Raw genomic sequence first — 14,634 nt, forward strand, 5'->3', positions numbered from 1 at the left:
GCAAATTGTCAGAGTGATTGAGCAACTCTGTGTGTGTGAGTGTGAAGAGAAACTCTGCCTTTTCTTTCTTCCTTTTTGTCTCCTGGTGCATTTGTCTTCGTGCAGCTCAATCTGGAGGTTGCAGGTTAGATCAAAGGGAGAAAAAGAGAACAGAAGCAAAGGCGTTATCTTCTTCATGACTAAGGTATAATTAGAGACACCTTCCATCTGTTACAGCATGCAGACTCTTCACGCTCGTGCCATGAAGGAGATGTTTTTACTGGCATCGCTCGCGCTCCTCAGCCGCGTGCATTCGACCGGCTTTACCGCCGATTACGAGTATGTCTGGAACACGCGCGAACAGAATCGATGCATAGAAATCCCAGAGGACCTGCGACTGTGCCACGGCATCGGATACCCGCGAATGCTGCTGCCCAACCTGCTGGAGCACGACAGCGTGGCGGAGGTGAAGCAGCAGGCAGGCAGCTGGGTGCCGCTCGTGCACAGGAGGTGTCACCCGGGCACGCAGGTATATCTATAATGTGCTGACAAATTACTTCTTTATTAACATTAGACTCCTTAGAGTTGTGTTCTGTATGCATCCGATAGTTAACATGCATCCGATAGTTAACATGCATCCGATAGTTAACATGCATCCAATAGTTAACATGCATCCAATAGTTAACATGCATCCGATAGTTAACATGTAAGATCATTGAAATTGTAGTATAAAACATGACTATATGGTGAATTAGGGAATACTGGGACACTTTCATGTAGTAATTTGTAGTAATTTTAATAGTAAAAAAGAAATTCTGTAACAGGGTGCATTAGAGAAATCCTCAAAATATTGACCATGCACGTGAAAAAAACGGTTAATTATTTCATGTTCCAAAGAAACAACCCTTTTATTTATCTGGAACATATATGAAATTCATCCTCACTGTATTTTAATACTGTACAAACACATTAGACTGAGTAGAATTTGCTCTATATTGAGATGGTGGAATAAATAAATCTAATGTCTTCCTTCCATCAGTAAAATCAATAACACTAACAAGGTTTCAAAAAATCTTCACTGTTTCCCAGATTCATAGCTAGTGTTTGCTTTAATTCAGTATGCACTAGTTAAATAATAAAAATAGAAATAATTTCAACTGTCCCAATATACTCGAAGTCATCTGAGTTCTTTTTAAATATACAATATATACAATATGTTAATCCCACAGTCACAAAGATTTTTTTTTTCCTCTATTAAATGTTAAAAATGAGCCCTGGTCATTTTTTTTTAATTCCCTGTAATAAACTAATATAATCAGTACATTTAAAATCCTGCTGTATTTTGAAACAAAATATTTTGGCCTCAATAGTCTCCATATTGTAAAATTAACCACTCTGGAGTTTAAACCTCAAATCTCTCGAGTGATTCAAATAATCTGTTTCAGTTCAACAAAAACAACAACAAAAAAAATACGCTGCACTTCTGCTTTACTCGAAATGATGTACAGACCCTTTTAATTACCTCTGATTTGTTCAGTTCAGCCAATAGTCATTGCTGTGTGTGCTGTTATATATTTTAAAAAAGATTTAGTTTGCAATTAACACATTATTATATTATAAAATAATCTAAAAAATATTTTATTATATTAAAATTATTTTGCAACACAATCAATAGCAGCATGTTTAAGAGTGTACATTTAAATTGTTTGAGATTATAAACCGTAGCATATTTCCTTAAAGGATAGTTTATATATATATATATATATGTATGTATGTATGTATGGATGGATGGATGTATGTATGTATGTATGTATGTATGGATGTATATAATCATAGTGAAGGATTTCACAAATACTAACCCATCAAATTGAAAAGCAGGAACGTTCTAGGAAGTTTCTAAACACTGAAAACTCACTGTGTTAGTTATATAGAGGAAAGTATTAGAACCAACTGATGTTTAAAAAGTACGATTCATAGCATGACAGATAGCAGGACTGACACATTAAAGTTATTAAAGAAACTACCCCAGTGTACTGAGAGACTAAAGTTTGTTAAACAGCACATAAAGATTACTATGAGTTTATATATGAATTTTACTGAGTGTAATTACAGAACACGTTATTGACATCTGCTGCCGTTATGGTTTCTACATAACAGATGATTAACGACGAATTATATGACACACATGCTTAAAAATTTTTTGATATTGACCTCATTTCTTAAACTTTTACTGATTCTGTGTGTGGTGTTATTTGTTACTATGGATGTCTGTTTAATGATTGTAAATTGATTCTAAAACATAATGGCAATTAACATCAAACTGAACACTTTGGCAAAATGCATAGGCATCCAGAGTAAGGAAATATATACCTTCCTGTCTCATTTTTTTTTTACTTACCTGGCACAACATGGGATTTCTTGAAAAAATATGTCCAGCGTTATTGGACGAATCGCATTGCATTTACAAATGGAGCGGTGATGTGCTTGTACATGAATAAAATAAAGTCTCTGTTAAACAAAAATGGGGGAAATGGTAGCCTAGTGGTTAAGGTGTTGGACTTCTGATCAGAAAGTCATGTTTGAAACCCAGGTCCACCAAGCTGTGGCCCCTGAGCAAGGCACTTAACCCTCAATTGTTCAGTTGTATTAAATGAGAAACAGGTGTATTTATACTGAGGTCATGTTAACTATTAATGTGCTTTCTAGGTGGCAGTTGGTTGCACTACATAAAATTTTCACATGAATGGGTGTGAATACGTATGCAATCACAATAGATTCTCCCCAGTTAGAACATTATAGGCAATTTTGTGTATTATATAAAATATCTTTTGTATTCACTTGAATTCAAGATTTTATCATACGTTCGTGAGGGGTGGTGGTGGGGTGTGGGGGACTAAATACTTATGCGAACCAGTGTAGACCGGTGTATCTCATACAATATGCCAACTGTATGCAGGTTTTCTTGTGCTCGCTTTTTGCGTCGGTGTGTTTGGAGAAACCGGTTTATCCTTGCCAGCAGCTCTGTGAGTCTGTGCGCGACGCCTGCAGCCCCATCATGGAGTCCTTTGGCTTCCTCTGGCCAGAAATGTTCAAATGTGACAGGTTTCCACATGAAGAAAACGAGATGTGCATCAATGGCAACCTGTCCAGCAATCCTGATGTGCCCGGTGTGTATATGTTATGTATAACATTGTACACAACATCCTATGTATTCTTATTTGCAAGGAATCGAACATGCCAGGGCATGCTGTTACAGGAAAATATTCAGTGACCGAGTGGGGTGATATGGCCCAACCCTAAAAATGATAATTTCCCAGTAATTACACATCCCAAAGTGTTTATACCTGTTTTATAGTATGTAAGTTATTTTATGTAGCCTTTTATAGTGTGTATAATACTTCACACAGGCTTATACGGTGTGTATAATACTCTATAGCCTTATATACCATGTATAATAGTCTATTTAGCCTTATAGCCTGTTGTATTATCTTAAACTCAGCTTATAAGTGGAGAGTGTGAATAATTCTCTATGTAGCCTTATAGAGAATATACCGTAATATTCTGCGTAACCTCATGTAGTGTTTATAATATTTGATGTGGCTTTCTAAAGGATATATGAAACTCAATATAGCTCCAACACCATCCTTATATACTGTGGATAAACCTCTATGTAGCTTTATAGTGCATAATAATCTGCATAGCTTTATAGCATGTGTATAATACTCTATGAGCCATATAGTGTGTACAATATTCTACACACACTTATATAGCGTGCCAAATCGTCTATGTAGCCTCACAGAGTGTATGTCATACTCTATAACGAGTAATGTAACATTCTGCGTAACCTTATGTAGTGTATATAATATTTGATGCAGCTCTGAAGAGTGTATATAAAACTCAACAAAGCCTTATATAACTTCTATAAAGCGTTATAAACAGTATAATACTACACGCAGCTATACAGGTTGTATGATTCTCAATGGAACTGCATATATTTTGAATGATGATGTATGTAGTGTGTATAATCTTTTATGTAAATTATTTAGTCTTGTAGCGTGTATCGTGCTTTACACAGCCGGTTAGTGTGAATAGTTCTCTGCTTTGCCTTACAGTGGGTTTATTCTTCTGCACAAAACTTATTTAGTGTGTATAATATTTTATGTGCCTCACAGAGCATGTATAATACAGTCTGTAGCCATACACAGTGTGTAGAATAATCCTTCACAGCTATATGTAGTGTATAGTCTCAATGTAGCCTCACAAAAGTCAGCAAAAGGACACCTTTTTCTCAAGGACCTTTATTTTGGCCAAATTTGGAGCAGCATTGCAGTGTGTGCTTCTGAGGGGATTTTAGTCTTATTAAAAATGAACGCATGATAAATGCAGCTGTGAAAACATGAAGACAGCCCTGAGGTGGAATCTTATTTATATAAGTGTGCTTCTTTCTGACCGTACAGAACCAAAAGCTGCATGTCCACAGTGTGACATCGGGATGAACACAGATTTCATTCTGGAGAACATGTGCGCCAGTGAGTTCGGTAAGCCACTTTATATACCACATACCGTCATAACTCTTATATTTTCTTTCTCGTTTATTTCTATATTCGTCAATTCTTTTTTAATTGACGTTTTATAGTCTACTGTATTCATTTGTGAATTTATAAATTGTAAATAGTAAAAATAATAATAATAGTGAATTTATAAGTAATAAATACTGTTGTGTCGACATAGTGTAGATGTTTGACTAAATAGCCTGTATTTCTACCTAAAGGATTCTTGTATGTAAAGGAATAGATGTTAGAGATGGTTCAAATACACTGGAACAGTATCAGGTGAATACCAGAAAAAAAGAAAAATGATGGATCAGATCTCAGAGAAAAATAGAATAAATTTGATCCTGTTATACAACAAACTGAATTTTTACTTGTAAAAGTTTTTATTTTCACATTTTACGGTTATATACTGTATAACATACAGTATAAAGAGACTTGATTGTATTTTCTGTAAGGACTGATTTATTTTACTTTTTAATTATACTTACTTTACTTTTTAATTTTACTTTTTAATTTATATTACACGTTATTATATTTCCAATGTAAGTGATTTTTGAGTGAAATCTGCCGTTTGGTCTACATTGTGATTTATGTTAAGTTTAGAATGAAAACAATATTAGTTGAGTTTTTGATTTTAGCTAAAACTCAAGGTCTCTGTGTCACTATCGGTATCAGAGAAGAAAAAAAAGTGATTCTGTCCAATTTTTTAGTACTTAAATGCTACTTAAAAAAATGTCCCTGGCACAAGAAAAATAACTGGCAACGTCAGTAGCATGAAATTCACAGAGAACATGATTAATCTGAATTGGCGGCACAGTAACTCATGAACCTGGATAGCACCAGTCTGATACGGACGACTTTCCCAACGCGTCTGTCAACCTCACTTTGAAATTTACGTTGCCTTCTCTGAATACGTTTAAGTTTAACAGCTGTATTTTTAGATTAAATATTATGACGACACCGTTTTCCGAGGCAGCACTCGGTATTTAATATTAATTATAATCCGAAACAACAGGAATCATTTAATGTGGAACATTTTTTGGCGTAGATAATAAAATATACATATATATATATATAATTAAACTGGTTAAATAAAACAACTGGAATTTTAAGGCCAGGAAAAAAAAAAAGGCTGAAATCTGGTTTGAATCTGGATACATGTTGCTAAATGATGTCAGGTTTTGAAACACTGTGTAATCCACAGGGATTTATAAAATATAGAAATATAGAGAAACTACAGCCAGGAATAAAAGAAAGTCTTGAGTCCAGTGCAAAAAGCTGCTTCTTCAGGTATAAAGAATGAGTATAATTTTTGGTCCCATGGACAACCTTCTATTGATGCTGAATTATATTTCAGTGCACTTAAGTGTGCATCATCATAATTTGGAAAGTGAAGTGAATGTTGTGTGAACAGGGAATTCAGTCTGTTTCTCAGGTGTTTCAGTCTGCCAGCCGGATGTAAATCGACTTATAGGATATTTTCAATCAGTTAGAGCAAACAAATGATTTCCTTTTCATGATTCTGATCTAAAATGAGACAGGATTCTTTTGCCTTTCAGTAAGAGACGTGTTTTTCCTTTTGTTGCCTTACACAGAATTTTAGTGGATCAAGATAAACCTTCAGATTTTAGCCGCTTACGAACAAGAACTTGGCACATCACAGAGAGCAGAAACAAATACTTATGAAAAACTCCAAATTCTTAAAGCCCTTAGTGTTTACTTACATATAAGCCTCAATATAAGCTCCACTCTGGAGTAGGACATGACAAAGACATTTGACAATGTAACTGTAAAGCAGACTAATAACATCTCATTGGTTGCACACATTTGCACCAGTAGGACATGGTGTTTATCTGTTTGTCATGTGACCTTTTGGAAAAAAGACTCTTCTGTTGATTCTGATTGGCCAGAAGGTGTCCAATCAGTTTAGGCTGCAAGGATTACAATAATCTGCATGTTTTAAGCATTATTGTTTCTATAGAAACACCTAATTCATATTATAAACAAAGGAATAAAACAAAATATAGAGTCTGATATATAATCAGATCAAAGCAATGACATGGTGGTGTGATGCAGTCTGGTAACGATGAGTACTGGTACAAACCCAAAGTTGATTATTTTCTTATAACAGCGTGTTTTGAAGTGATTGACAGAACTACAGTTTGCCCAATCTAACAGATAATGTTGTTGGAACTTCAGGAAACAAGTTATATCCTATTTCGTTTCATTATAAAGCTTTAAGCAGTTGCTTCTTTCTCCAGAGTGGTTGCAGTTAGGAGCGATTTTGGATCAGTGGATTTTACTGCATCACACCACCATGTCATGGCTTATTTACTTCTATTATCAGACTCCACATTGTCTTTTATTCCCTCATCCATGACAGATATAGATCACTTTATAAGAGTTATGGACTTGACAGAAAGTTGACTGCTTATTTTATACATAAAAATCAATAAAATAGACTTAAAGGATTACATCTGATTTAATCTGCATGTTCTAATGCATTATTATTTCCATAGAAACACCTAATTCACCAGTGTCAGGGCTCCAGTGTCCTGTTAGTCAGTAACACATCATGCTCCATACTGGGTTGTAATTTCTCTCATGAGAGAACGAAGAGTGTCTGGAAAAAGGGATGAACTGCTTAGAGCTGTATAATGAAGCAGGAAATTGTTTCCTGAATATCCAACAACATTAACTCTTAGTTTGAGCAAAACTGCTGTTCTATAAAACACTTCAAAACAAGCTGTTATAAAAAAAAAACAATCAACTTTGGGTTTGTACCAGTACTCATTGTTACCAGACTGCATTGTCATTGCTTATTGGATTATATATCATTGTGTTTTATTCCTTTGTCCATGACAAATATAGATCACTTTATATGAGGTATGGACTTGACAGAAAGTTGACAGTGATTATTTTATTACTGATTAAAAAAATCAATAAATTTATTTCAAAATAACATGCTTTTGGTTATCCATTAAACCTCAGCATTATGGAAATATTCGTGTTACAGATCTAATGTTTATGTTTAAAGCAGTCCGTAACATACTGTACTGTCGTAATGACACGGCTACTTTAACTAAGAATAAAAAAAATACAGATACCCCCCCCCCCCCACCCCAATCTTGACTCCAGTCTCGCTGAACCATATGAAGGACATGAAAAAACAAATACAGCTCAACAATTTGTTTGTATTTTTTTTTTTCTTGCTAAGATTGCACGGAATTGCACATAAGTCTCTAGCAAACCCTTTGTCTGAAACAGGGCCTTGTTTTCTACATATAATATTAGTGTTTTTGTAAAGATTTTTGTCTTATTAACTTAATTAAAAAAACTTATTGAAATGTTTGTTAAAAACTTTTATAAAAAAAAAAAGTTTAGAATGTGCTGTTGTTGTAAAATAACCGGGTATAAAACAAAATATAAAAAAAAAATACAGCATCTGAAAGTAATATATTGACTGATGACAGGAACATAGTGTGACTTTTTATATTGTGTCATCAAATACCCTCATTTGACTTAGCGGTCCTTTCAGTTTTGTTCATGGTAATAATTTTGCCTTTTCTTATAAAACTATTTTAAAAGACATCGAGAAACTCGGCCCACTGGCACGACGGCTTGTGTGTGTGTGTGTGAGTATAGGAAGAATAAACACACAAGATTGTGTGGCAGTAATGTTTGTTTTTGGATCTGCAATTTTTTCGACGGATTTAGTAAACACGTCCCGAGCGGCCGAGGTTCCCTCCTTTATTCCTTGAATCGATTAAGAGTTCTTGCAAAACAACACCGTCACGGTGACATGCACTGCGGATTATCTGATTTAAACCAGAAATGGAAGATTTTCGTTTACCAAGACCAGAACACTTCCAGTAACTAAGGAACAGTTTCTACAATACAGACTGAGATGTTATCGCTATCAGGAAGCTCGATTACGGTTGCTAACGGCAACAACGTTTCGAATGCAACTCGAATGCTAGAATTTTTGATAAATTTGTTTTTACTTCACATTTTAAGGAATCGCTTCTAAAACATTTTATGGATTGCTTTAATGCCCATATGATGTTCTGTGAGACATACTGTAAGAGTTACCCATAATGCAGTGCGAGCATACGGCCTAACATTTATATGACTGTGTATTGAAATAAAGCCAAACGTGACGATTATCTATCGCTAAAAGTTAAGAGGTTCTGAAAATCTGTGGTCAGATCCGAAGTGCAAATTCCACACACACAAACGTCAAGAATATAAAGTAGATTAAAGTTAGTGGACCAAAATTCTCTACCAACCTTGTTAAACATGACAAGATGAGAAGTAATCATTTTGAAACACGCTTTGAAGTACACATTTTGTGTAATAAAAATGGTATATTATATAAGGAGAAACAGATCCAGGTTGCTGTTGTAGGATGTGATAGCTTAGTGGTAAAGGTGTTGGGCTACTGATTGGAAGGTTGTGAGTTTGAATCCTGGGTCCACCAAGCTGTCACTGCTGGGCCCCTGAGTTAAACCTCTATATAAACCTGTCTGCCAAATGATGAAAATGTAGTTATACAGGAACGTAATGATTGATCAAGTTTTTGCACACTCACTCAACTGCTGTAGTAAACACTACATTTCAATACCTCATCCAACTGCTGCTATTACACAAGTGTATATATGTTTACTCGAACCTTCTTTGTTCAGAATCCTCTATTTTTGCACAATGTACTGTACAATATACAGAATGCACACTGGTCAGCGCTATTTTGTGTATTAGTCCTGCAGTGTTTTGTATTGTGTTTCGTCTTGCACTGTTTGCACTAGTATACATACGATGCACTAGGTTGCTAAGACAACTTACTTTCACCCTTAGCTCTGTGTTGTTTTATGTATCACGGAGAAACGTTGTCTCATTTCACTATGTACTGTTTCAGCTATACTGTATATGGTTAAAATGACAAAAGCCTCTTGACTTGACTTGGCTTGATCAGTAACGCTATAAATGCTAGTGTCACTCTAAAAAAATAGGCAAAAAATGTATGTTAAAATGCCTTGACACTGGAGACTGCTTCTGTAAATGTCAAATAAACAAATGCTATCAACAACGATAGATTTGTCTTTGTTGAAAAACAAGATTTATTTAGTCTGTTTATTAATAACTTTGTGATTTGTGTGACAAAGCGATTCTCTCTAAGTGCTGCTGGTTGTCATCGAAGTACATATTGATAATGTCTCAACATTTTATGGTTTTTAAAGCATGAGACTGACCCATGGTGAGCCTAATAGCCATTACTGATTAAATGCTTAAACCTAAGATAAAAAAATTAAAAATAAATAAATAAAAATAAATAAATAAAATAAATAAATAAATAACAACTCAGGAACACAATAGTATGACACTTTTTCATTTATTAGCTTCAGGATTTTAGCTTATTTCATTTTATTATTATTATTTTTTTTTATAAAAAATATGGCTTTGTTTTTACAGCTGTGAGTCATGCTATTCAGACAGAACCAATCAAATCTGGCACGGTGTTTACTTCGGTGTGTTTGGTTCTGCATGATTCTGCCTCTACTCAGCAGTGCTTTGTCCCACTGCCCAGTGTGTCTTTTATTGCACTATAACTAACAATTTCTTTTAAACATTTAATCAATCTGTTTCTGTGAAATATAAATAATCCTGACTGAAATAAGAAACAAAGATGAACAAACTCTCAGCCATTACTATAAAAACACATTTTTTCTTATTCCTGCTGAGCTAAAGATGAATTTATTATCACATCTGTAACAGAAATGGGTTTTGTTCAAATAATGTTTCATGTTTATTAAAGAAAGTGAGCAGAATACATGAAGTTTCATCGAACAAACAACAAAAACAACAACTTTCTACTATTGCTATTTTTTTTAGTAAAAAGTGAAATGATGCAATAATCCATGAGTGTGTGTGTGTGTGTAAGTGTTACAGTAATTTTATATCATGGTTTAGGGAGTTCTTAAACATGGTGAGAATCTTTATGGACCTTTTATGGTGCCTTTAAATGCACCAGTTTTGTTGGTTTAAAATCAGGGATTTTACAACAGCTACAAAAACAGCTCAGCTTTAAAATCTGATTTTCAAACAGATCTGATGTATTTTATAGGTGTTTTTTGACCTGAACAAAACCGAAGAATTAGTTATAGTAAGGAATGTTATAGGAGCAGTAAGGTGTCCCTCACAGCTCTGTATTAGGCCCAAAATATTGCTAATGTGGCCTGAAATTCAGTTACTGTGTGTGTATTTTTGTTGCATTTTGAAAAACAATTCTGTCTTTATGTATGTATGTGTGTGTGTGTGTGTGTGTGTGTGTGTGTGTGTGTGTGTGTGAGACCAGATATCTTCTGTTTATTTAGACTGGCCCTCTGATTAGCTTACACTGATCACAAATAAATTCATTATAAAGGTGAAAGAAAAGAAAATTCACATAAATATCTGAACTCTGTAGCTTAATAATCCTCCTATGACTTCCAACAACAGAGCCGAGATATCTGGCTGTCCTGTCAACATCATTACTCGATATATCATTTATTAATGATTTGTACAAAATATTTCAAAGGTTTTAGTACCTTTAGCATCATTGTCTGTCTCTAACATCATTGTCTGTCTCCCCCTTTTTTCAATCCTAGCTATCAAAGCAAAAGTAAAGAAAACAAAAACACAGAATATGGATAAGAAGGTGATTCTCCAGAGGAAGAAGAAAACAGTGTGGAATAAAAATCAGAGCATTCGGGAACCTAAGAAGCTGATGTTGTACCTGAAGAACGGAGCTCTCTGTCCCTGTGAACAACTGGACAATAAAAAGGATCATTATCTAATCATGGTACGCAAAGTGGATGAACGCTACTTGTTGACTGGCATCCACCAGTGGGACGAAGAGCGCTCAGAGTTCCAGAAACTTCTGAACCAAATCAAAACTCACAAATGTTCTGCCCTCGATTCAATTTTTAAATAATTCAACCCAACAAAACAGTGACACACGTAATAACGATCCTGTAGTGTACACGCTTTAGTAATTTTGTGGCTCAATCAGACCAGGGCCCGTACTCATAAAGACTCTAAGAATGATCTGAGAGCGCTCCGAATTGATTTTAAAAATGCTTAACTAGGAATCTTATCTTAAGAGTGATTCAGGACCAATCTCAGAGCAACTCTGAGCAAAGAAAAATACAACAACTTTTATTTTACAGAGGAGGCGGGGCATTACCCTGTTACTAGGTGACACATTGTTTTGAAGACTGTGATTGGTTGTCTAATAAAAAAAAAAAAAAAAAAGTGCTTTTAAAATCTGGCCTATTATAAGCCTTCACTTTGTCTCTCTATCTTAAGATATTTGAGTCTATATCGTGTAGGGATTACGTTCGTGACTGATCATATTAAGGATGCAGGTTATAAATGTCTGTAGGTTATAAATGTAATAAATGTAATGTAAATGTAAATGTAAACAACTCTAACACAGCACAGCAATGTCATAGCACAGCATGTTTTTTTCTGTGCTGTCTGATGTTATCTCAAATATGATTGGTCACAAAAATTAATCCCTACCCGATCTAATCTGTAGCATCTCGTTAACTCACTATCATTATTAAATATTGTATACAGTACATCTCTTCTCCCTCTTCACCTTTCAGCCATTTTCCCCTCTGATAAAGAACCTCTTAAGCCTCTTAAAAATCCTTCTCACTACTCCTAACATTTTTTAAGCCCTTTTAAGGGTTAAGATTCTTTTATGAATAAATCCTTTAAATCTATTACTAGGATCTTCTCTTTAAGTTTAAGATGAAACTTCTCAGAATCTCTTTGCACTAAGGAATTTCATGAATACGGGCTCTGGTTTTTAAAACGGATAACAATGTCGTAAAATCCACAAGGAGGTTGAAAGATATGACAAAATGATCATATTATTATACTTACATAATGTATTCTAGGATACACAAGATAGATCAGAATATATGCCTTGCAAAATACAGACCTGTGAAAAACTGAATCTGAAAAAAAGAAAAACTGCAAGAAGAATTTGTAATTTTATTCTTTTTTTTTTTTTTTTTTACAAACAGTTAAATGTGACTGTGATACCTGTGATATCTCAGAAAAGTGTAACTATATCCATATCTATCATCATATCCATCATATCACCCAGCACTAATCCAGGAATAAGTCTTTCTTCATCTTAGTAATGAACAAAATTAACCATTATGACTAGTATATGATTACATATGTGACATAAATATATTATATATGTATATACAATATTAACACTTTTATTTGCATATACATAATCTTCCTCTCATATACTCTCATATATTACTATTACACTGCTTCTTCATTTTATGGTAATATTCACATGGAGTTAGTCCCGTGTTCCATTTGGGAGGAGACTCTACAAAGGCAGCATTTGAACCGGTGTTTGTGCTTCACAGATAAAACCTCTGAAAGCTGTTGAATGGATTTAACTTTGAACAGTATTTCTGTTCACTAAACATGTATTCCATTAAAATGTCTTTTGTTTTTTTTATTAAATTCAGCACAGACGCAAAATGAAACTGATCAAATGTTAGTCACATATTGAAAGACGGGAAGTTTGCACAGACGTCTAGACGTCGATGTGCTCAAGTTACCTGTTTTTATTTTTCATGATAACTCTGATTTAATGAAATTTTGAAATAAATCTTTTCCTTTCATAAAGCCTTGTGTCATATTTTATAAACTGTGTTAATTAACATGTTCTGCTCTAATAAAAAGCCGTACATTTTTCCTGACAGTGACAGGACATATAAAAGGAAACTCAAACACAATGGATTTATTTGCAGGCATGTTGCTATAACAGGATAATCAGCAATTGTGTGATCTGATTATAGTTACATTTACCTCCCCAGAGTGTACTATTTTAAGCTAACTCCATCCATCCATCCATTTTCGAAGTGTCTGGGGAGAGGGAAGTCTGGGCATCCCTGCTTAGACTGCTGCCCCCGCGACCCGGCCCCCGGATAAGCGATATTTGCCAACACTAACAATTTGTACTTAAAAAAGGTGCATACTTATCAATCCGCTTTTTAGTTGCATATACTGTACTGTGCAATGTGTCACAAATAAATTTACACTTATTTCTTATACTTATTTCACTAATTAGAAAAAAGTGCGAAAATGTGAACGTACCAAAACTCTCGAATTGGAGACTCCTTCCATGAAAACAACAGTAATCAACAATGACAATGAATTTTGTGTCCATATGTATGCTGTTATAATGTAATGGAAGAAGCAGTTTAATATAAATCTGGGAGCCAGAACTGCTGTCATAGTTATGAAAGATTATACAACATCTTCAGACCAATCAGAAACAAGATTTTAAATGGTCACTTGAAACTTGAATTTCTCATACATAATACTCCAAATCGTAAATACCGCAAAACCTCAAAAGAACATATGTGGTTAAGATGATGGACTACTGATCAAACCCCAGCATCTGCTTAGATGTATAAACAAGATACATGCAAGTCAGTAAAACATAACAGAATTCATACGAGTAGAAATCCAAAAGCAAGGAAGCCGTTGCTTATCCAGTATATCTTCATTTAGCATGCAAAGTTCAGACAGCAGTGAATCTGTGGCTGGGAGGAAAAAAGCATGAATGCCAAAGTGAATGGAATGATCATTAGTTACAGCTGTTGAGAGAAGAGGAAAGAAAAAGAGAAAGTGCTTAAAGGAAGAAGAGGCAGCAAATAAATAAATAAATACAAAATCTCTGGAAAAATTGTCCCTAGTGTGTGATTGCGTGAGTGAATGAGAGTGTGTGTGTGTCCTGTGATGGGTTGGCACTCCGTCCAGGGTGTATCCTGCCTTGATGCCCGATGATGCCTGAGATAGGCACAGGCTCCCCGTGACCCGAGGTAGTTCGGATAAGCGGTAGAAGATGAATGAATGAATTAATAAATACAAACAAAACCCTATAAACACACACACAATTGCTTATCTCCCAGAAAGCTCTCATAGAATAGAGTCCATCCTGAGATCAATTCTTCCATATCACAGAGAAGCCAGAGGCAGAGATGAAGTTCAACAATGTGTCCACTGTAAAAATATTTATTTA

The 14,634-nt window shown here is 34.7% G+C and overlaps 1 protein-coding gene across 1 annotated transcript; it reads left to right on the top strand.

Moving 5' to 3' along the window:
* Positions 1-43: 43 nt before the first annotated feature.
* Positions 44-13,226, top strand: sfrp1b (secreted frizzled-related protein 1b). Its single transcript, XM_060896545.1, has 4 exons — positions 44-508; positions 2,936-3,146; positions 4,437-4,517; positions 11,177-13,226. The coding sequence occupies exons 1-4, from the start codon at positions 218-220 to the stop codon at positions 11,500-11,502; spliced, it is 909 nt and encodes a 302-aa protein (XP_060752528.1). The 5' UTR covers positions 44-217; the 3' UTR covers positions 11,503-13,226.
* Positions 13,227-14,634: the final 1,408 nt, after the last annotated feature.

Source organism: Tachysurus vachellii, chromosome 20, assembly GCF_030014155.1.
Source record: "Tachysurus vachellii isolate PV-2020 chromosome 20, HZAU_Pvac_v1, whole genome shotgun sequence".
Taxonomy (NCBI): domain Eukaryota; kingdom Metazoa; phylum Chordata; class Actinopteri; order Siluriformes; family Bagridae; genus Tachysurus; species Tachysurus vachellii.

Bases quoted from the DNA above. Each gene is read 5' to 3' on its own strand.
- sfrp1b (XM_060896545.1), top strand. From the start codon at position 218: ATGCAGACTCTTCACGCTCGTGCCATGAAGGAGATGTTTTTACTGGCA. The intron at 509-2,935 runs GTATATCTATAA...AACTGTATGCAG, and splicing joins GGTGTCACCCGGGCACGCAG to GTTTTCTTGTGCTCGCTTTT. The intron at 4,518-11,176 runs GTAAGCCACTTT...TTTCAATCCTAG, and splicing joins CATGTGCGCCAGTGAGTTCG to CTATCAAAGCAAAAGTAAAG.